Raw genomic sequence first — 25,172 nt, 5'->3', positions numbered from 1 at the left:
ATTATTATTATTATTATTATTACACTTATTATTATTATTATTATTATTACACTTCACTTCACTTTTGGCTGCCTCCTTCTCCTACTGCAGCAGCATGGCCAGAGAGAAAGATTGTCAATTCAATTCAATTCAAAGAGGCTTTATTGGTATTAGAAAAAATATGTTTACATATCCAAAGAAAAAACAACAACAACAAACCAATCTAAAATTAAAAGATGTATGTAATATTAAAAGGAAATAAAGAGAAGGGTCAAACAGAGCGTGTCACTTTGCATTAGAAAAACTAGCTAACAAAACAAGAAGATTTGTGTATTGCTGTTAGAAGCAGGTCACATCTGGTCCCCTAGTCTATATGAACATGGTATTAAATGTAACAGACGGCTGTTAAGTTCATGTTATTCACATTCTATAGGCTCCCCTTTAAAAGCAAACATATAAACTACCACATGTAAAGCACGCATCAACACACCAGCTTAATACATTGTGAAAATTATGAATTCAACACAGAACTCTTTCACAGATCCAACGGTTAGGTACATTACATGATTTGGCGTACCATCCTTTATTATCTCCATTCCAAAACACAGCACAGTCTTCTTCTCCACGCTTGTTATCAGGCTGACCAGGGCCCCAGTACCTGATGAAGTAAGAACATTAAATACATTACAATACCGTTACATGTTTTCACCTCTAAATATTTAGTTATTTAATTATGACCTCAAAATATATTCTAGATATTAGTTACAAATTAACTGGGTAGTGGAAGAGACAATATGGTATAATTGTCATATTAACATTTAATACCATTTAGACAAACGCAGCATATATTAAATGTAGTTAAAATGTCAGTTGAAATAAAGAAAAGTGAAACGTAAGGTAAAGTCTTACGTAGGTGTGGTCAGTGGGGTTCCATCTACCCACTTCCAGACTCCTTCTTCGTCTTTGTCAGTCAAACCCAGCCACATGTTCTGGTATCTGCCAGCAACTCTCTCAACAAAGTCCTGGACAGAAAAGATGCTGGTTACTGTAGCACGAACTGTAAAACCAATTTGTTACAGCAAGCGTACACATACGCACGCGAGCAAACACACACACACACACACACCGACAGACGCACGCACGCACGCACGCACGCACGCACGCACGCACGCGCACACGCACACGCACACGCACACGCACACACACTACCTGTTTTTCTTTGCTGTTTATGACCATCAGATCTGATTGTTTGTCTCTACAGTATTGTTTGCTGGCCGCCCAAGTTTTCCACTCAGTAGAGACGTAATAACACACACCACCATCAAATGTAAATCCACATGATTCTATCAACAAAATAATAAAGTTAGCAACTGTGTGCTCATATTAATGGCAAATGATGAAAACATGATAGCAAGTCTCACTGACCACAGAGTCTCTTCTTCAGGTCATCTTGCTCTTTAGTTGCATTGTATCTGGACTGTAGCTGATCCTTCTGTTCAGTTACATTGTTATATCTGGACAGTAGCTGGTCAAAACTGGACTGTATCTGATTCTTCTGTTCAGTTACATTGTTATAGCTGGACTGTAGCTGGTCTAGGTCTTTGACCAGGTTGTTTTTCTGTGTATTCAATTCAGAATCTGCAAGAAGAAGAATCAACAAACTGATGAGCTTTACTGTACGTACAACTTTGTTCTGATAATCTTCAATTGGCGGTGAGACAAAGGACCCTATTTTGGGGTAACCGGTGAACCGGTGTGAAGTTCAGTGAATGGTGTGGTGGGTGGGGCGTAGTGACAGATGTTTGGTAATTATTACACAGCTTGGTTGAATGTTTGATCCTGATTGATCAATCACTAAATACAACAGTCTGTTATTTATAATGACCGCTGCTATCAATAACAGACTGCTGCAGACAATGCACATGAATGATTGTTGCCCTATTCAAGCAGGCAGCTGTGCAAACACAATATATTTTTACAGCTAAACAGTAGCTACATGAATGAATGATTTGGAAAACCTTCGAGGTGAGAAATTGTCAATGCAGTGACATATATTGACCTGTTATACTGGACACATCTGTTATAGCTAATCTAATGAACTAGATCTTTCTTTACAAGCAATTAAATCCTTTTATAATCAATATAATCATTGTTGTTACATTTTGTTATTAATGTATTAATTGCTCTATTAATACCTGCGTAATAAGTGGAATAATTAATGGTGATCAGGTCATTCTTTCTTAAATAAACCCCATTCAGGGTGATGAAGACTCTGTCTGTGTTTATTTCTCAACAATGACCGCTCATCATTCATTTGTCTTCTGCTTATTGGACTGGAGAAGGGAGGAGTATTCACGGTTAGGTTAGATTGTGTTGAAATGTATTACCAATGGGTTTGTTGCAGGTGGATTCAATAACGAGTCAATAGACTAATCAATTGATGGCTTTTCATGGCCATTAAGAGCAGTGCATTGGCAAGATCAAACTGATCTCTGCAGGAGGTGCAGAGTCAACAACAACAAACTAAAACAGTCCTCCAAGCAAAGGTTTTGTAAAAAATATTTTGGGAGGAAATAATACAGTTGTATATGTTTGACACTGGTCGTATGTGAAGCTTTAGAAACACAAGTCCACTCTAGTCTCATCATTAGTCTTCAACAATGGGAGGGATTTACTACGATCTACAAGCTCACAACACATTGGTTTTGACACCTTGTGCTCTTGCAGATCAGCTATGTTCGGTGCATGAAGTACAAAGTATAAATCATGCTTAAATATAGGCTTTAGTAAATCATTTATTTTGCTTGCAAAGGTATGGACCATATCAGTGCTGTACAGCAGTGGTTCCCAAACCTTTTAGCTCAAAACCCCAAAAAGACATCCCCAGGAAACAAACTAGTGAAGCAATCACGGTGTGACACATTGTGAGCCTGTAGATCGGTTATTTTCTTACTAATAAAAAAACTAACTTCGATATCTTAGATTTTTTTTTAAATGTATGAAATTCTCTTTACAAATGTTTGCAATTCCTTTTTAATTTCAGACTTAAAAATAAATAAAAATAAAAATACTTTAGACCCATGAAAATGGGACTGCGATCCAAACATCCAATGTTTTATTGGGAAACACTGCTGTACAGAATGAAGGCTCCCCCTACAGTGGAACAGAGTAGGCTGTACAGTATGCCTATATGGTGGGGTTTAACCAGTCATTCTCAAATTTTTTCGGGTCGAGGATCCCCAAATTGTTATGCATTTGGCTGTGTGGTCCCCCATTTTAAAAGTCTTTGTCCCCATAAGAGAAGATTTTGTCAACATTGTGTCATTATAGCTGATCTACAAGCTCACAGCGTATATCTAGGCTATTAAAAAGAAAAACATTTCTTTTTTTCATTTTGATTTAGGAAAAAAGTGCAATATATCCCTATACCATATCGCAATAAATTGAATTGTGACCTCTGTATCGTGATATGCATCGTGTCACCAACTTATTTGCAATACACAACCCTATTAAACATTATGCATTATGACATACAATAGTTTTGTGGGACACGAGCATTTAACCATTTTCTCGTGTGGGTTAGAATGCATTTCAAAAGGTTAAAATTAAGTTTTTCATCTTGAGGGAAGTCTATCTTGGTACCAACTAAAGTGTGTTGAAAATAGCAATGGACAAGTGAGCACTTTGCTATACACCGGTCCGTCTAAGCAGGTGGATGAAACATATTGTGCTGGAAAAACACAGCACTTTGCCTCCAGAAATGGTCAAGTTCCCCAACTGCTGTACGCTTCACCAGTCCACCCCAATCCTGACCCAATATAGAGGCCAAAGTATTCTAATCAACAGCCATCAACACTATTTCTGACACACATATAAATGTAAAGATAGTGTTTATAGAATGACACTCACACTTGATGACCAGACCAATGATGACAGCCAATAGAAGACTCAGCAGCACCAGACACACTGCAGCAGCTCTGGAATGATTGTTCTTTGACTGATCAGAGCCTGAAAAACATAAGACAAACCTATGAGGATACTACAGATGGTTTTAACAAGTTATGATGCTTTATGACAGATAAGTAATTTATGTTCTTAATTGACAAAATAATATGACACCAAGTAGAGTGGTTTGAAACAAAAATGTGTCAGTTCTTCCTTTGATGTGTAAAAAATATTGTGGTGTTCCAGATGTGTTAGTGAATCATTGTAGCATTTATTTGTACCTTCATTCTGCTCCTGTGCTGTGTTATTCTGCACAGCATCCTGCTGTGTCCCAGGGACAAGGTTAAGGTCGTCTGCAGTGACATAGATGTCTACTATCCTCTCTTCTCTCTCTCCTCTCTCCTCCATCTCCTGCTCCCTCTCTCTTCGGCCTTATCTGACCTTCTTTGTCAGGTCTGGTATGGCGTACACGTCCTCACTCATTCTGGTTCATCTTCAAACTAGATTTGTTGCGCAACTTGTTGGAGAACAGTAGTCACAAAAGAGGAAGTTCACACATTGTCTGTGACGTGCATGAGATAGGTAGCCTATATGTTCTAAAACTTCTCACTTCACACCCACAGGTTTCAGGTCCACTTCTACTGTTGTGCGTCATTAAAAGTTTTAGATAGATAGATAGTTATTTGAGAGTTCATATTTATTTATTTACTTACTATTAATTCATGAGCGGTTCATTAATTCATTAATTTATGTATGTATTCATTCATTTACTTTTGAGTTGAGCATTCAAAAGTACAGCAGCAGTCAGTTCTCTTGTTTACTGGTAAAACCAGACTCATGAGGAGGGGAACGTAGACATAAAAGGACACTTTCTCCTATGAAGACAGTTGGACACGGTGCTAGGGCACTGGTTGACATGTGCCTGCATGATGCATGACATATCCTTAATTGCTTTAAAGAGGTTAGACACAATGGAACAAATGTCATGTGAGCAACTGTCACAGGAAATGCTCACCACACTGCTTTGGTGAGCATTTCCTCAACAATGATCTTGGTGAATTCACTGCTACAGTATCAAACGATAGTATAGGTATTCCACTCTGAAGGGATTTTCATGAATGATAGCTACCCATCCATCCATCCATCCATCTTTTTCAATTAGTTTAGCCCATTTGAGCAGAATTTAAATTTTCCCACAAGTCCAATTTCACACCCTTTATCACATATCTCTGCTGTCCGGCCGCAATCAGCTAACTCCAAAATGCATTTTTTTCAGGAAATGAAAAAAATAAATATACGTTTTTCAGGAAATGAAGAAAACCTTATATTCTTAAAACAAAGCAATACTGCCTCATCAAAGTTGGTATAGTGACTTTATATATTGTCAGACACTTGCATGTATCATTATCACCACTTTAAGTGGAGTTAGGAGTTTTGTCCGAACAGCTGATGCCTGACAATAGGTCCAATCGCAGCGGAGAGAGAGGTTTCAAATGGGGGCTGGGGCTAAGCTGACTATGGACCTCCAAGCTCACAATGCATCACAACATGTGAATTAATGCCCTGATGCACTTATTATATAGGCCTGCAATAATAAACAGGACTTTAACTATTCCAATAACTTCTGCAAAGAGGGTTTCACAGAGTTGGAGTATCAGTAGAATTAGCGAGAGAAATGCTACGAACTCCTTTCTTGTCACATTGCTCTCCTCATTAAATACTTTTAATGAAGATTTTAGAAATAGAATTACTTGTTTTCATAACATTATCGTCGTTTGATAAATAGGTACACTGCATAGTTTTAACATATACGGGGGTAAAAACCCTGCGTCGTTACAGTTTGTTTATCAGCTGCTCCGCAGTAGATCTCCTCTGTCTGTGTGCGCTCACTGCGCTGTGCTGTGGAACAGCAGCAGGGAGAGGAGAGGGGGTGGAGTTGCGTGGTTTGACGGACTTGAGTAAAAGATGAACTATCTCTAAAATAAAAATAATATTTAAGGTGTTTTTAATCTGAGTTATAGAGGGGAATTATAATGAATTAATTAAGGTCTACAGTATAAGACTAGCCAGGGATCCTTTAAAAAAAAATATCACTTACCTCGACGGACCCCCTGGCGGACCCCTAACCGACGCAACGACGATATCCAACGCTATCCGACGCAGAGTCGGCCCAAAATCGGTGCGGTGGAAAGCTACCTTAACATAGTGTGATAAATGTCTGTGTTACACAATATATATTTTCTATTTGTATTATTATCTCTTGATATGTGACTTGTCAAGTCAAGTCAAATGTATTTACAAAGCAGATTTAAAAACAACTCAATCATAGAAAAATATTTTCCTGGAATGGATTGACTGCATGAAGAACAACTTTTTTTTGTTGGCTTGTTTCGAAGACAAAAAAAGTACAACAGAAACTCTGCTCTTTAAAGTGTCATCTCGACCAGGATGTGGTATATCTTATGCTGCAGGCCTGAACAATATGTGGTTGTTATTCTCATGCACATCAAGTGTCATTTTGCAGTTAACTCGCAAACGTTTTTATAGCATTGTTTAGCATATATAAAACAACAATCCTTCCACATGGTCATAGTCATTTATTATTGGAGATTTCTCTTTAGGCTGTGGGAAAACATACTGCGCTACATTTCTAACTTTGCTTTATATGTTTATTTATTTATTTTTTGTATTAGCCCCCCCCCCCCCCCCCCCCCCCCCACAGCTGATCTACAACCTTACAAACATTTGCAATGTGTCACACTGTGAACACTGTGTGTGTGTGTGTGTGTGTGTGTGTGTGTGTGTGTGTGTGTGTGTGTGTGTGTGTGTGTGTGTGTGTGTGAGAGAGAGAGAGAGAGAGAGAGAGAGAGAGAGAGAGAGAGAGAGAGAGAGAGAGAGGGGGGGGGGGGGGGGGAAGAGATAGAGGGAGGTGGGGTTTCTGGTGTACAAACTGGCTTCATGTGTCTATGTCACAGTGTAAGTGGCGGTGGCAGTGAGTTCACACCTCCACCCAATCGCCTCCACCATCCTGGGCCCTCCTGGTCGAGGGGGAGAAGGAGGCCCATCCTCCTCAACCACTTCCGGTCTCACATACTGTGATAAACTTCTGTGTAACACATAGATTTTTTTAATATTTATTATTCTCTCTTAATAGGTGTGCATTGTATCATGTAAATATACAAGCATGGTTTCCTTGATATAATGATCATCATTACAGTTTCACTGAATATTATGAGTAAAAAAAAAACAATTATTGTGTGTCAAATGTAACAAAGTCATTGATAACATTGTGGAACTATTGGACTATTAGACTATTAGAAACACTCTTAGCGGTCTAACAAAACACCCAACATATTACGACAACCCTAGAAACACTAACACTAGAAAGGTGTGCTCCGTAGAGCGCAGCTCTCCGCCAGCCGTTGCTTTTAAAACTAGATTGTAAAGCAGCTATTTTAGTATACAGAGGTGTAACTACAGCCATGTGCAGCTGTAGTGTAACTTCACTAAAGTTGCTTTAAATTAGATATTTTTTTCTTTCTTCTTTCACTCTCTCTCTCTCTCTCTCTCTCTCTCTCTCTCTCTCTCTCTCTCTCTCTCTCTCTCTCTCTCTCACTCTCACTCTCTCTCTCTCTCTCTCTCTCTCTCTCTCTCTCTCTCTCTCTCTCTCTCTCTCTCTCTCTCTCTCACTCTCTCTGGGTGCAGTGCTGCTGTCTCTCTGTCTATTTGTGTTGTGGGCTGTGTGCACGCACGTCATGATGTATCTGTGTGGGGATGCACGTATATGTGCATATGTTATAGTTAAAACCACTACACACACTATGTGTGTGTGTGTGTGTGTGTGTGTGTGTGTGTGTGTGTGTGTGTGTGTGTGTGTGTGTGTGTGTGTGTGTGTGTGTGTGTGTGTGTGTGTGTGTGTGTGTGTGTGTGTGTGTGTGTGTGTGTGTGTGTGGCTCCCATCTCTGCTGTGAAACCAGCTATATCCAAAATATAACATTTTCAGGAAATTATTCTTATTTTTCATAGAACAACACTATACTGCCTCATCAAAGTTGGTATGGTGACTTTATACATTGTCGGATACTTGAATGTGTCCTTATATTATCATCACTTTACCCAAATACAGCTCAAGTGGAGTTTTTGACCATTAAGATTTCGTTTTCCGTCTGACTTCGTCATCCTAATCAATGATGGAAAAAACTACTATCTCCAAAGTTGGAGTTAGGTGGTTTGACCGACAGTTTTGAGGATCCAATGGAGTTAGTAGGTTTAGTCTGAAGCGCTTTTTAATACTTTTCATTGGTTCAACATTTGTAAAACCCACACACAGACGCAAAGGGTGTTGAGGTGTTCAATAGCGCTGATTTATAAAAAATAAAATAAGCGTTGAAGAATGGATATGATTTCTGCCGACAGTGACAACATATTGATTGGCATGTAGGCCTACAGTAGCCAACGGGACTCATCTGGGGGCGGGCCTTACAGATTGCATTTGGAAAGCTAACAAAGCCAAAACCTAAGTTGTTTTTAACCTAATCATTGCCTTAACCCAAGATCAAACCTACATACAGGAGACATCACTTCTAGTTGTAACTGTAACTTCAAAGTATGATGATGAGTTAATCATCATCATCATTATTATTATTATTATTATTATAATTATTTTGTAATCACTTTGGTTTTGACTGCCTCCTTCTCCTTGAAGCATACTGCAGCAGCCTGGTGGCCAGAGAGAAACATTGTCAATTCAATTCAATTCAAAGGGGCTTTATTAGCATAAGAAAACAGACGTGTACATTGATAAAGCAAAAATGAAACAAACCAATTGAAAATCTAAAATGTATGTAATATTAAAAGGGAATAAAGAGATGGATCAAACAGAGTATGTCACTTTGCATTAGAAAAACTAGCTTAGAAAACCAGAAGAATTGTGCATTTGATGTTAGAAGCAGGCCACATCTGGTCCCCTAGTCTATATGAACAATGAAATGGTATTAAAATGTAACAAATGGCTGTTAAGTTCATGTTATTCTCATTCTATTGGCTTTCCTTTAATAATGGAAATATCAATATCAATTGTAATGTAATATCTATACAGTGCATATTGGGTAGAATTACAAGGCAGTTAAACCAAAGCAAACACATAAACTACCACATGTGAATGAATACACCCATCAACACACCAGCTTGATACATTGTGAAAATGATGATTTCAACACAGAACTCTTTCACAGATCCAACGGTTAGTTTGATAACATGCATTGTCCCACCATCCTTTCTTAGGCATATCTCCACTCCAAAACACAACACAGTCACAGTCTTCTTCCACGTTATTCTTGTTATCAGGCTGACCAGGGCCCCAGTACCTGATGAAGTAGAAACATTGAACACATTACAATACTGTTACATGTTTTCCCCTCTAAATATTTTGATGGTTAATCATGACCTCAAATTATATTCTAGATATTAGTTACAAATTAACTGGATAGTGATAGAAAATAGATATAATTGTCATATTAACATTTAATACTATTTAGACAAAGCCAGCAACTATGTGGAATATAGTTAAAATGTTAGTTGAAATAAAGAAAAGTGAAACGTAAGGTCTTACGTAGGTGTGGTCAGTGGCGTTCCATCTACCCACATCCAGACTCCTTCTGTCTGTCTGTCACTCAAACCCAGCCAGATGTTCTGGTCTCTGCCAGAAACTCTCTCAACCAAGTCCTGGACAGAAAAGATGCTGGTTACTGAAGTACAAACTGTACTTAACAGTAACACACACACACACACACACACACACACACACACACACACACACACACACACACACACACACACACACACACACACACACACACACACACACACACACACACACACACACACACACACACACACACACACACAAATCATACCTGTTTTTCTTTGCTGTTTATGACCATCAGGTCTGATTGTCTGTCTCTACAGTATTGTCTGCTCGCCTCCCAGCTTTTCTTCTCAGTAGAGACGTAGTAACACACACCACCATCAAATGTAAATCCATATGATTCTAACAACAAAATAATAAACTTAGCAACTGTTTGCTCATATTAATGGCAAATGATGAAGAACATGATATAACAATTAATAAAAACAGTGATGTTTCACTGACCACAGAGTCTCTTCTTCAGGTCATCTCGCACTTTAGTCACATTGTTATAGTTGGACTGTAGCTGGTCTAGGTCTTTGACCAGGTTGTTTTTCTCTGTATTCAATTCAGAATCTGCAAGAAGGAGAATCAACAAACTAATGAGCTTTACTGTACGTACAACTTTGTTCTGATAATCTTCAATTGGTGGTGATACAAAGGACCCTATTTTGGGGTAACCGGTGAACCGGTGTGAAGCTCAGTGAATGGCGTGGTGGGTGGGGCGTGGTGACAGATGTTTGGTATTTATTACACGGCTTGGTTGAATGTTTGATCCTTATTGATCAATCACTAAATTCAACTGTCTGTTATGTTTCTATAATGACCGCTGCTATCAATAACAGACTGCTGGAGACAATGCACATGAATGGTTGTTGTCAACAAGGCAGCTGTGCAAAACAAACACACATTGTAATTGTATAGCTAAACAGTAGATACACTAAAGAATGATTTGGAAAACATTTGAGGTGAGATATTGTCAATGCAGTGACATAATATTGACCTGTTATACTGGACACACCTGGCAGAGCTAATCTAATGAACTAGATATTTCTTTACCATAAGCAATTAAATCGTTTTACAATCAATGAAGTCATTTTGTTGTTACGTGTTGCTATTAATTTATTAATTGCTTTATTAAATACCTGTGTAATAAGTGGAATAATTAATGATGAACAGGTCATTATATTTGAAATAAACCCATTCAGGGTGATGAAGACCCGGTCTGTGTTTATTTCTCAACAATGACTGCTCACCATTCATTTATCTCCTGCTTATTGGTCAGGAGAAGGGAGGAGCATTCACGGTTAGGTTAGATTGTGCTGAACTGTATCAATGGGTTTGTTGCAGGTGGATTCACGAGTAATGACTAATAAAATGTGGCTTTTCATGACCTTTAAGAGCAGCTTATCGTGCCCGGGGCTACGACCCCGTTCGGTTAATTAAGGTTCTTGAGATACACAGTGGTGACACACTCAAACACTCACAGAGATTGTATGAATATATAGATAGATTGTCTACCAATGCAGCTACAGTTTATGTTACTACTACTAATTACTGCAACTATTAATACCTTTAGTGGGGTATATAATATAATGCTAATGAATTTAAATTTAAACAAAAGTTGGCTTACAGAGAGAGAGTCGGAGACCAATGTTGAGGAGAGCTTGAACACCACAAAGCAATCCAAAACCCATTGCAAGCATCCTGTACCGTCTTCTGCCTGGACACACACACACACACACACACACACACACACACACACACACACACACACACACACACACACACACACACACACACACACACACACACACACACACACACACACACACACACACACACACACACACACACACACACACACAGTGAGATTCACTCAGTGAGATCAGTTAAAATCTTTCAACCTCATGTTTAAAAAAATGTGATCTAGTCGTAGTAACATCTCTTACCAGACTTCAGCATCTTCTGTGGATGTTTCTGCTGAGCTGGAGTCTCAACATCATCATGGTTTATGTCATCTTCTTCCTCATCATCATCATCGTCTTGGATCTCAATGTTTCCAGAATGTAAAGCCATGGCCATTCCTACCTTTAAGACTTTAACTCTTCTTGTAGATAGTTTACATTGTTCACCTCTTCACAACACACTGAAGAAAAGAGAAGTGTTGTCTTTCTTTTATGAAATTATAAGTTGTCATAACATCCACCCCACCCCCTCCTTCCTCCTGTTGTTTCCTCATTCACAGTAGCAGAGGCAGGGCGTTCACACCTCCACCCCTTGACCACTTCCAGTCTCACATAGTGTGATAAATGTCTGTGTAATACAATATATATATTTTTATTTTATTTGTATACTTATCTCTTAATATGTGACTTGTCAAATCAAATCAAATCAAATGTATTTGTCACGGTCCGCTCCTCAGCCCTTGGACTTATCTATGTTTATTACTTTTGTCCCCGTAGTCTCCTAGCCTATCCCAGAGTTCACCTGTGTCTAGTTAGTCCTTGTCTATATGTATGCCCATGTGTGTTTGGTCCTTTGTCAGTTCGTCGTCATATGTGATGTGGTTAAACCTATAACTAGGAATATGTATATTCCTAGTTGTACCAAGTCCTTGAGTATTTTGTCATCGTGATTTTCCCAGTGTGGGTTTTTGTTAATAAACACCCTTTGCATCCTTACTTCTCTGCCTGTGCCTTGTCGTTCTGCACCTGAGTCCTACACCTCCAGAACCTCATCGTGACAGTACGAACTGACCATTATGGACTCAGCAGAACGACAGCTTTTTCGGCAGAAGGTACAGGAGTTTGACTCTGCTGTGAATAGCCTCATCGCTTCGCCTCCCAGCCAGCATGCTGAGCTGCTGGGGAGGATTTCAGCCCAGCAGCAATGGTTCGGTGAGCGGCCATGGGTGAGCCACTTTGTTCCTCACCTCGATGTGATCCGGAGGAGGCTGAATGGCTTTCAGCTGTCCAGTTCTGGTCCCACTGCTTCTCAGCCTGCTTGTGACCAACCCCAGTCAGTTAGACTCGGGTTTGTGGGCCTCCAGCCTGCGTCTGCGTCTGCCTGCTCTTACCAGCTGAAGCCCCCGATGGTGAGCCTGATGGCCTACTTCAGTAGCAGGGTCAAAATCCCGGTCTATGCTCCTGAGCCAGCCCTAGATCCATACCTGGGCACCTGCTTGGCTCGGGGAGGACTGCGTAGTGCCAACCAGATGGGGAGCACACCGCAGCCCAGCACGCCGCAGCCCTGCTCGCCGCCGCCTAGCTCGCCGCCGCCCAGCTCGCCGCCGCCCAGCTCGCCGCCGCCCAGCTCGCTACCGCCCTGCTCGCCACCGCCCTGCTCCCAAGCAGTGGTGCCCACTTCGCCGATCTGCTGTGTGGCTGCTCTTGTCTGGTCGTCCTGCTGTTGGTCCTCCCGGGTGTTTCCAACTGCCTGGCCGTCTTCCAGACCTGCCCCACCCTTCGGTTCTACCGGGTGTCATCTGCACTGTCCCAGTCCAGCCACCAGGCCATCCGCCTGCGGTCCTTGTCCCCAGACCCCTTTTCTCTGGTCCCTTGCCCCAGTCTCCCTACTCCAGATTCCCTCCACCCACCCCACTCAGCGTTCCATGTCTAAGTGGTGGGACGTCTGGAAGCCGTCCCTTGAGGGGGAGGTACTGTCACGGTCCGCTCCTCAGCCCTTGGACTTCTGGATATCTGTGTTTATTACTTCTGGACTTATACTTTGTATTCCTGTTCTGTTTTGGTCTTCTAGTTCTGTGTAGTTTGTTGCCTTGGTGTTTTGTGTCTTATTATTTTGTAGTGTTGTTCCAATTGTTTCCTGTCTGCTTAGTTATCCGTACCTGTCTTGTCTAACCAGTCCTGTGATTCCCAGTGTTTCCACCTGTGTCCCCTTAGTCCCCTAGCCTATCCCATTGTTGATTGTCTGTTGAGTTCACCTGTATCTAGTTAGTCCTAGTTAAACCTTGTGTCCTTATATATTCCTAGTTGTACCAAGTCCTTGAGTATTTTGTCATCGTGATTTTCCCAGTGTGGGTTTTTGTTAATAAACACCCTTTGCATCCTTACTTCTCTGCCTGTGCCTTGTCGTTCTGCACCTGAGTCCCACTGTACACCTCCAGAACCTCATCGTCACAGTATTTATAAAGCACATTTAAAAATGTTTTACAGATCAGGAGGTAACAACATCACATAAACCAAAACCATCTACATAACAATAAGACACAAACAAACAATCAGCTATGAACACAGTAACAACATAAATAACAATTATGAATATCAGCCACATAAGTTTGAATCAAAAGCAAGTGAATAAATGTTGAGCCTGGACTTAAAGCCTGGGTCAGATCTGACAGGGAGGGCAACACTGTTCCACTGTATAGGGGATGAGACAGCAAGGATATGGTCACTCACCGATAAGCCTCAGTTTAGTCGGGACAGGAATTCCAAGTCAGCTGACCCGAGGGGCCTGTATCATAACATGAGCATTGTTTCCTCAATATAATGATCATTACTTACTATTTTCACTATTTCTGACAACTTTCATTCCATTTCCTGAAAATGAACGGTTTGGGGCATACAGGGTTTACACCCTACTGCGACAATATGCAACCAGATCATAGTTAGGCTACTTTAGTTGCATCTTTGATGCATTTGAACAATCATAGAACAAGGTTTTCCTGGAATAGATTGACTGCATGAAGAACATTGTTTTTCTCTCTCTCTGTTTCTAAGAAGAAAATAGAGGAACAGAGGAACTCTTCTCTTTAAAAATAAGTATGTGACCAGGATGTGGTCTATCTTATCCTGCAGGCCTGAACAACATGTGGTTGTTATTCTCATACAAGTGTCATTATGCAGTTAACTCGCAAATAGTTTTCATATAACAGCATTCCTTCCACGTGGTCATAGTCATTTAATATTGGAGATTTCTCTGTAGGAAAACATACTGCAATACATTTCTAACTTTGCTTATATGTTTGTTTATTTATTTATTTTGGTGGTATTTGGTATTTTGGCAGAATTTGAAGACATCAAACAATACAGGCTTATGCTGCAATCAACAATTTGTTACTGTAACAATGGTTCTCCAAGTCCAACATGTTCATATCAAGGACCCCCACATTAATATGTATTTGGCCGTGGAATCCCGTCTGAAAATATTTTGTTTTAAATATTTTGTATTAATATTATTAAACTTCTGTGTAACGTATAGATTTTTCAAATATGTATTATTCTCTCTTAATAAGCGTGCATTGTATCATGTGAGATATACAAGCATGGTTTCCTCGATATAATGATCATCATTACAGTTTCACTGAATATTATAAGTTAAAAAAACAATGTTTTTGTGTCAAATGTAACCAAGTCATTGATAGCATTGTGGGACTATTGATTAGAAACACTCTTAGCGGTCTAACAAAACACCCAATATATTACAAAACACTAACACTAGAAAAGTGTGCTCCGTAGAGCGCAACTCTCTGCCAGCCGTTGCATTTAAAACAAGATTGTAAAGCAGCTAGTTTAGTATACAGAGGTGTAACTACAGCCATGTGCAGCTGTGTAATTTCACTTATGTTGCTTAAAGTAGATCTTTTTTTCTTTCTTCTTCTCTCTCTCTCTCTCTCTCTCTCTCTCTCTCTCTCTCTCCGGATGCAGTGCTGCTGTCTCTCTGTCTTTTTGTGTTGTAGGCTGCGTGCATCATGACGCACGTCATGATGTATGTGTGTGTGGGGGATGTACGTACATGCTGTGCATAATGTTATAGTTAAAACCACACTTGCTATGTGTGTGTGTTGTGTTTGTCGCTGTGTTTGTGTCTGTCTGAGGATTTGCAGACTGCTGTCAGAAAAGAGAGTGTGGAGTGCTTTGCGAGATAATAATTTACAATGCTCATGTATAAACAATGTGACTGAGATGGATTGCATGTTGTATGAAGGCATAATTTCTAATATATTGTTTTTTCCTAAAGCTATACTGCCATCTCTGCTGTCGGGCAGAAACCAGCTATTTCCAAAATATTAACTTTTCAGGAAATGAAAAAAAAGCATGTTTATAGACTAACACTACTGCCTCATCAAACTTGGTATGGTGACTTTATACGTTGTCAGATACATTAATGTGTCCTTAAATTATCATCACTTTACCCAAATACAGCTCAAGTGGAAAAACAACTATCTCCAAAGTTGGAGTTAGTTGGTTTGACCGACAGTTTTGAGGATCCAATGGAGTTAGGAGGTTTAGTCAGAAGCGCTTTTTAATATATACAAACGGCTGTTAAGTTCATGTTATTGTCTCCGCCAGGCCGAAGGCCCGCTGTGTGTCCCCCCCCTAGCCAAGCTAACATTGGTCAAGCATCACGTGACACGTGACACGTGACAATATGTTGAAAGGGTGTGCTTTGATTGGCTAGCGAGACGCATGACGAAATAGAACCCTATAAATTGGTGTGTCACTTTGAAACATTGTTTACATGTTTCAAAGTGACATCAGTGCCATCAGCCAAGCTAACATTGGACATGTTTGTGAGCTAACATTGAACATGTTAGCTTGGCTGATTGAACATGTTTGTCACATCGAAAAAACATTTCTGTTTTTCGAAGTGAGGTAATCAATAGCTTAGACAGGATCAATCAGGAACAGTACTTTCCAGTACAAACAGAGATCACAGCTGTGATCACACAATGCAACTAACTCTCATTACGCAAACTGAAGAAGCTAAACAAGAAGCTAAACAAGATGTGAGAAAGTGGACCTAATTATGTCTGTTTCTCCTGTGAACGAATGCTCCATAGAGAAACAGTGGTAAAGTTAAAACCTGCAAAGTACACAGCAACAATAGATACTGTAAGTCACCTGGACAAAGACTATTTAACAGTTATTGTAACAAAAAATATCACTTACACCCCTTTTGTTATAACTTATATTTACAACTTCCATTTGGTGGGTATATTCAATACAAATACAGAATTCCATAAACACAAAGTTTGTGCCTGTGCTCTAGCCATTGAGGGATGGGAATGTTTCATGTCCGCAGTGTCATACGACAATTTGGAATCGTTTTGTTAAAAATATGAAAATACAAATTGTGAGAAAAGTGTATATTTAACCCAGTATAGTGAATCTTATCAAGTTGAGTGAATGATTACATCCCTAGTATCAATACATTCTAAAAGGTACTGTAAGGGATTCCACATGGTAACATGGTAATCCACATGGCAGAATTTGAAGAAATCAAACAATACAGGCTTATGCTGCAATTAATAATGTGTTACTGTAACAACGGTTCTCAAACTTGTTCATATCAAGGACCCCCACATTAATATGTATTTGGCCACAGACTCCTGTCTGAAAATAGTTTGTGTTAAATATTTTGTATTAGGGACATATCACCCCCCCCCACCTACCTACCAGACCTTTTTTGTTTTTAAATAGCTGATCCTACAACCTTACAACTATTTGCAACTTGACACATTTATTATCATTATTCTCTCTTAATAGGCATGCATTGTATCATGTAAGATATACAAGCATGGTTTCCTCGATATAATGATCATCATTACATTTTCACTGAATATTATGAGTAAAGAAAAACAATGTTTGTGTGTCAAATGTAACCAAGTCATTGATAACATTGTGGAACTATTGGACTATTAGAAACACTCTTAGCGGTCTAACAAAACACCCAACATGTTACGACAACCCTAGAAACACTAACACTAGAAAGGTGTGCTCCGTAGAGCGCAGCTCTCCGCCAGCCGTTGCTTTTGAAACAAGAATGGGTTCGACTTGACAACTTAGAACATCTTGTATCACCAGTCAATGCACAGGGATACGTTGTTGTGTTACAACAGCAGAACAACAACAACACTGGACTGGTTTAAAACTACAAGGAAAGTTAGCTTGCCTTCCTGCTGCAGATCCCACCAGCATACAATATTAAAAATGTATGCAGTTGATGAGTATATAGTCACCAGATTACAGGTCTTTCCAAACAGACACAATTGTTCTCTGTGAACCCTAATACGTTTCCTCCTCATTGTCTGCATCATGACCACAATCCAGTTACTGAAACTCGGTCACATTCTGATGACTGCTATGTATACTGTATAAGGGAATGCACATGGCTCAGTTTTATCATCTGACAAAATGTATAAGCACTTTCTGTTTCATGTTCAAGTACAAAAATGATAATGATGCTTTTTCTGATTTTACAGCTGACCCTGTTGATGAGGACAGTAATGGAAGTGGGATTTGACCACAGTCCGGAAGAGGCATTCCTTACCACAGTGCTTAAATACCAACGTCTTAAGGATGCAATTATATAGCTTGGTTTCAAAATGTAAACTGCTTGTATTCATATTTGGAAGCCTTCGGAAGGCATTGGCTAAATTCTGTTCAGTGTCTGTGATAATTGGCAGTCGCCATACATGGAGGAGGCTATATGCTTCCTGTACCCATGATCTGTATCCTGAATAAAAGTGTGTGTGTGTGTGTGTGTGTGTGTGTGTGTGTGTGTGTGTGTGTGTGTGTGTGTGTGTGTGTGTGTGTGTGTGTGTGTGTGTGTGTGTGTGTGTGTGTGTGTGTGTGTGTGTGTGTGTGTGTGTGTGTGTGTGTGTGTGTGTGGCTCCCATCTCTGCTGTGAAACCAGCTATATCCAAAATATAACATTTTCAGGAAATTATTCTTATTTTTCATAGAACAACACTATACTGCCTCATCAAAGTTGGTATGGTGACTTTATACATTGTCGGATACTTGAATGTGTCCTTATATTATCATCACTTTACCCAAATACAGCTCAAGTGGAGTTTTTGACCATTAAGATTTCGTTTTCCGTCTGACTTCGTCATCCTAATCAATGATGGAAAGAACAACTATCTCCAAAGTTGGAGTTAGGTGGTTTGACCGACAGTTTTGAGGATCCAATGGAGTTAGTAGGTTTAGTCTGAAGCAATTTCTAATACTTTTCATTGGTTCAATATTTGTAAAACCCACACACAGACGCAAAGGTTGTTGAGGTGTTCAATAGCACTGACTTATAAAAAATATAATAAGCGTTGAAAAATGTATATGATTTCTGCCGACAGCGACACCATATTGATTGGCATGTAGGCCTACAGTAGCCAACGGGACTCACCTGGGGGCGGGGCCTTACAGATTGCATTTGGAAAGCTAACAAAGCCAAAACCTATAAAGTTGTTTTTAACCTAATCATTGCCTTAACCCAAGATCAAACCTACATACAGGAGACATCACTTCTAGTTGTAACTGTAACTTCAAAGTATGATGATGAGTTAATCATCATCATCATTATTATTATTATTATTATTATAATTATTTTGTAATCACTTTGGTTTTGACTGCCTCCTTCTCCTTGAAGCATACTGCAGCAGCCTGGTGGCCAGAGAGAAACATTGTCAATTCAATTCAATTCAAAGGGGCTTTATTAGCATAAGAAAACAGACGTGTACATTGATAAAGCAAAAATGAAACAAACCAATTGAAAATCTAAAATGTATGTAATATTAAAAGGGAATAAAGAGATGGATCAAACAGAGTATGTCACTTTGCATTAGAAAAACTAGCTTAGAAAACCAGAAGAATTGTGCATTTGATGTTAGAAGCAGGCCACATCTGGTCCCCTAGTCTATATGAACAATGAAATGGTATTAAAATGTAACAAACTAGAGGGTCGGGGCGCTGCGCGCCCCTCCCCCCTAGCCGCTGCGCGGGGCTTTGTGTTTGTTGGTCTCTATAATATATAAAGCCATAATAGGAGATGTTCCCAATGGAGCTATGCCCAAATATGGAGTGTGTTGTCTGACCTCACTTGGGTCTCGTTGGGCGGTTATATAAAGCCATAATAGGAGATGTTCCCAATGGAGCTATGCCCAAATATGGAGTGTGTTGTCTGACCTCACTTGGGTCTCGTTGGGCGGTTATATAAAGCCATAATAGGAGATGTTCCCAATGGAGCTATGCCCAAATATGGAGTGTGTTGTCTGACCTCACTTGGGTCTCGTTGGGCGGTGGTCGGCGATGACGCTAAGGAACAACATGGCCAACTGTAATGTTGTGAGTTTGTGTTGGCCGCAATTAATTATGCTGCGAGGGGGCAGATGTGTGCTGAGCAGTATGAAGTGGCCTACAGACTGCGCGTAGTAATTCTGCACGTTGTGGCGTGTCTTGTTAGTGACATTGATATGTTGTTTTTGTGTTTAGTCCCACACAGTGGCAGGTTTTTTTGGGGGGTTTTGGGTTTAGAAATGTATATATAGATAGATGGCTGTTAAGTTCATGTTATTCTCATTCTATTGGCTTCCCTTTAATAATGGAAATATCAATATCAATTGTAATGTAATATCTACAGTGCATATTGGGTAGAATTACAAGGCAGTTAAGCAAACACATAAACTACCACATGTGAATGAATACACCCATCAACACACCAGCTTGATACATTGTGAACATTATGATTTCAATACAGAACTCTTTCACAGATCCAACGGTTAGTTTGATAACATGCATTGTCCCACCATCCTTTCTTAGGCATATCTCCACTCCAAAACACAGCACAGTCACAGTCTTCTTCCAAGTTATTCTTGTTATCAGGCTGACCAGGGCCCCAGTACCTGATGAAGTAGAAACATTGAACACATTACAATACTGTTACATGTTTTCCCCTCTAAATATTTTGATGGTTAATCATGACCTCAAATTATATTCTAGATATTAGTTACAAATTAACTGGATAGTGATAGAAAATAGATATAATTGTCATATTAACATTTAATACTATTTAGACAAAGCCAGCAACTATGTGGAATATAGTTAAAATGTTAGTTGAAATAAAGAAAAGTGAAACGTAAGGTCTTACGTAGGTGTGGTCAGTGGCGTTCCATCTACCCACATCCAGACTCCTTCTGTCTGTCTGTCACTCAAACCCAGCCAGATGTTCTGGTCTCTGCCAGAAACTCTCTCAACCAAGTCCTGGACAGAAGTACAAACTTAACAGTAACACACACACACACACACACACACACACACACACACACACACACACACACACACACACACACACACACACACACACACACACACACACACACACACACACACACACACACACACACACACACACACACACACACAAATCATACCTGTTTTTCTTTGCTGTTTATGACCATCAGGTCTGATTGTCTGTCTCTACAGTATTGTCTGCTCGCCTCCCAGCTTTTCTCCTCAGTAAAGACGTAGTAACACACACCACCATCAAATGTAAATCCATATGATTCTAACAACAAAATAATAAACTTAGCAACTGTTTGCTCATGTTAATGGTAAATGATGAACAACATGATATAACAATTAATAAAAACAGTGATGTCACAGTCTCACTGACCACAGAGTCTCTTCTTCAGGTCATCTCGCTCTTTAGTGACGTTGTTATAGTTGGACTCTAGGTTGTTTTTCTCTGTATTCAATTCAGAATCTGCAAGAAGGAGAATCAAACTAATGAGCTTTACTGTACGTACAACTTTGTTCTGATAATCTTCAATTGACGGTGAGACAAAGGACCCTATTTTGGGGTAACCGGTGAACCGGTGTGAAGCTCAGTGAATGGCGTGGTGGGTGGGGCGTGGTGACAGATGTTTGGTATTTATTACACGGCTTGGTTGAATGTTTGATCCTGATTGATCAATCACTAAATTCAACGGTCTGTTATTTTTCTATAATGACCGCTGCTATCAATAACAGACTGCTGCAGACAATGCACATGAGTGGTTGTTGTCCTATTCAACAAGGCAGCTGTGCAAAACACACACACACACACACACACACACACACACACACACACACACACACACACAATGTCATTTTACAGCTAAACAGTAGCTACACTAAAGAATGATTTGGAAAACATTTGAGGTGAGAAATTGTCAATGCAGTGACATAATAGTGACCTGTTATACTGGACACACCTGGCATAGGCGATTTAAAGAACGGGATCTTTCTTTACCATAAGCAATTAAATCCTTTTAAAATCAATGAAATCATGTTGTTGTTACATGTTGTTTTCAATTAATTAATTGCGTTATTAAATAGCTGTGTAATAAGTGGAATAATTAATAGGGAGCAGGACATTATTTTGAAATAAACCCCATTCAGGGTGATGAAGACACTGTCTGTGTTTATTTCTCAACGATGACCGCTCACCATTCATTTATCTCCTGCTTATTGGACTGGAGAAGGGAGGAGTATTCACGGTTAGGTTAGATTGTGCTGCTGTTTTATCAATAGGTTTGTTGCAGGTGGATTCACGAGTAGGCTAATAACTAATAAAATGATGGCTTGTCATGACCTTTAAGAGCAGTGCATTTTGCTCAGCTCAAAGGGCAGCGGTGGCAACAGTGATTTTAATGTGTCTGTCTTTGTGCAGGGCGTTACTGAAAATGAGAGCTTGTGCTCAGCTACTACCCTGGGTAAATAAAGATCTAAAACAAGTGTGTTCTGGTCCACATTCATGGAAGAAAAGCCTCAGAAACATAATGTATCTCAAGATCAAACAGATGTCCTTGTCAACAACAACAAACTAAAACAGTCCGCCAAGCACAGGTTATGTAAACATTATATTGGGAGGAAATAATACAGATTATGATTGACACTGGTCCTATTTGCAGCTTTAGACACGCCACACACACATCATTAGTCTTCAACGATGGGTGGGATTTACTACGATCTACAAGCTCACAACACATTGGATGTGACGCCTTGAGTGCTTGCAGATCAGCTATGTTCGGTGCATGAAGTACAAAGTATAAATCATGCATATTGAATTATAGGCTTTAGTCAATCATTTATTTTGCTTGCAAAGGTATGGACCCTGTCAGTGCTGTAGAGCAGTGGCTCCCAAACCTTTTAGCTCAAAACCCGAAAAAAGACATTGGATGTTTCCCCAGGACCCAAACTAGTGAAGCAATCACGGTGCTGTGACGCATTGCGAGCTTGTGGATCGGTTATTTTCACAACTAATCAATAAAAAATTAAAATTAAAAAAACTTCTTAGATTTTTTTTTTAAATGTTTGAAATTCTCTTTACAAATGTTTGCAATTCCTTTTTAATTTCAGACTTTTTATGTTTGGAAATATTTTGAAATGATAAAAAAAGATTTTGTAGCAAAAAAAAGAAAGGACATTGTTTTACTTAAAATAAAACATAAACATGGGACTGCGACCCAAACATGGGTCCGACCCACTGTTTGGGAAACACTGCTGTACAGAATGAAGGCTCCCCGCTTACAGGGGAACAGAGTAGGCTATTCAGTATGCATGTGATGTAGGGTGTTTAAACCAGTCATTCTCAAACATTTTTGTGTCGAGGATCCCCAAATTGTTATGCGTTTGGCTGTGCAGTCCCCCATTTTAAAAGTCTTTGTGCCAGGGAGAACATTTTGTCATTGTAGCTGATCAAGCTCACAACGTATAGCATCGAAATCGATTGTGAGCTTGTAGATTGGCTATTTTTTATTTGTTTAGAATCTTTTTACATTTAGATTTTTTGACAGAAATTGCAATATATCGCCTCGCTTACAATATTGCAAGATATTGAATTGTGACCTCAGTATCGTGATATGCATCGTATCAACTTATTGGCAATACACAACCCTATTCAATATTGTGCATTGTGACATACAATAGTTTTGTGGGACACAAGCATTTAACCATTTTCATGTGTGGGTTAGAATGCATGTCAAAAGTTAAAAAATTAAAAAATATGTTTTCCATCTTGAGGGAAGTCAATCTTGGTTTTGCCTCCGCCAACTAAAATGTGCTGAAAATAGTAATGGACAAGCGAGCACTTTGTTATACGCCGGTCTGTCTAAGCAGGTGAATGAAGCATATCGTGCTCATGTCCCCAAAACACAAAATACACACAGGCAGAGAAAAACACAGCCTCCAGAAATGGTCAAATTCCCTAACTGCTGCACGCTTCACCTGAGACCTGACCCAAAATAGAGGCCAAAGTATTCCAATCAACAGCCATCAACACTATTTCCGACACAAATATAAAATGTAAAGATAGTGTTTATAGAATGATACTCACACTTTATGACCAGACCAATGATGACAGCCAATAGAAGACTCAGCAGCACCAGACACACTGAAGCAGCTCTGGAATGATTGTTCTTTGACTGATCAGAGCCTGAAAAACATAATACAAACCTATGAGGAAACTACAGATAGTTTTAACAAGTTATGATGCTTTATGACAGATAAGTAATTTATGTTCTTAATTGACAAAATAATATGACACCAAGTAGAGTGGTTTGAAACAAAATGTGTCAGTTCTTCCTTTTATGTGTCAAAATTATCGAGGCGTTCCAGATGTGTTAGTGAATCATTGTAGGATTTATTTGTACCTTCATTCTGCAGAGCATCCTGCTGTGTCCCAGGGACAAGGTCAAGGTCATCTGCAGTGACATAGATGTCTACTATCCTCTCTTCTCTCTCTCCTCTCTCCTCCATCTCCTGCTCCCTCTCCCCTCGGCCATATCTGACCTTCTTTGTCAGGTCTGGTATGGCGTACACGTCCTCACTCATTCTGGTTCATCTTCAAACTGTAATCATTGCGCACTTTGTTAGAGAACAGAAGTCACAAAAGAGGAAGTTCAAACATTTTCTGTGACGTGCATGAGATAGATACGTGTTCTAAAACTTCACACTTCACAACCACAGGTTTTGCAAACGCTGAGAGAGGTCCAGGGCGTTTTCCTTCAGCTGTTGTGCATTATTAAAAGTGTTAGATAGTTATTTGAGAGTTCATATTCATTAATTAATTATGTATTTATGAATCCATCCATCTTTTTCATTTAGTTTTGCCCATTTGACCAGAACTTAAATTGGGCCACGAGTCCAATTTCACAGGCTTTATCACATATAGCAAGAACAAGCATAGAGGGCCACCTGTTTTCTTTACCCTTTATTTGCATTCACAAGCTTTTAACCTAATCCCACATAGCCTCAGTAAGCACTTTGAAACCCAGAGCATGTGAGTTCACATAACACATGCATGCTGCATGTTCCCTTTACTCTCTGCAGTGTACAGTGAGATGCATACTAAATTCAGGAAATGTTATTCCTGTATTTTCCTGGATTAAAGTTTCAATCTCGGGTGCTTACAGTCACCTTGCGTGAGTACTATACCGTTAGAAAACAAACAAATGAAAACGGTGGCTTATCAGGCAATACCAGAACTTTTGCTGCCAATGTGGGCATGTGAAAACGGTGTCTCCCATTGCGATTCCACCAAGTTATGCTAATTATTTAGCTGGAAGTGAAAACATGCCTATAGTGTGATAAATGTCTGTGTAACACAATAATATATATTTTGTATTTGTATAATTATCTCTTAATATGTGACTTGTCAAGTCAAGTCAAATGTATTCATAAAGCACATTTAAAAACAACTGTTGAAGTGCTTTACAGATCAGGAGGAAACAACAGGATACTAGTTCAGTTTGGCTTGAGGCTAGCCGTATAGACGTTGTTAC

The 25,172-nt window shown here is 39.6% G+C and overlaps 2 protein-coding genes across 2 annotated transcripts; both read right to left on the bottom strand.

The window, feature by feature from the left end:
* Positions 1-498: 498 nt before the first annotated feature.
* On the bottom strand, positions 499-24,222 carry LOC311044925 (uncharacterized protein; the record flags this gene model as incomplete). The annotated part of the gene is made up of 13 exons (XM_084056735.1): positions 499-637; positions 889-1,001; positions 1,189-1,322; positions 1,405-1,617; positions 3,889-3,987; positions 4,206-4,348; positions 12,783-13,065; positions 20,143-20,252; positions 20,498-20,610; positions 20,781-20,914; positions 21,023-21,112; positions 23,726-23,824; positions 24,042-24,222. 13 exons carry the CDS (start codon positions 24,220-24,222, stop codon positions 499-501), a joined length of 1,851 nt encoding a protein of 616 aa, XP_083912861.1.
* Positions 8,721-11,759, bottom strand: LOC311046278 (C-type lectin domain family 17, member A-like). The gene is made up of 6 exons (XM_084058496.1): positions 11,563-11,759; positions 11,244-11,333; positions 10,076-10,186; positions 9,840-9,973; positions 9,536-9,648; positions 8,721-9,290 (listed from the first exon to the last, which is right to left on the bottom strand). The coding sequence occupies exons 1-6, from the start codon at positions 11,693-11,695 to the stop codon at positions 9,137-9,139; spliced, it is 735 nt and encodes a 244-aa protein (XP_083914622.1). The 5' UTR covers positions 11,696-11,759; the 3' UTR covers positions 8,721-9,136.
* Positions 24,223-25,172: the final 950 nt, after the last annotated feature.

Source organism: Gymnoscopelus microlampas (genome assembly GCF_963454915.1).
Source record: "Gymnoscopelus microlampas genome assembly, chromosome: 5".
NCBI lineage: Eukaryota > Metazoa > Chordata > Actinopteri > Myctophiformes > Myctophidae > Gymnoscopelus > Gymnoscopelus microlampas.
This window is presented reverse-complemented; position numbering and strand designations above follow the sequence as displayed.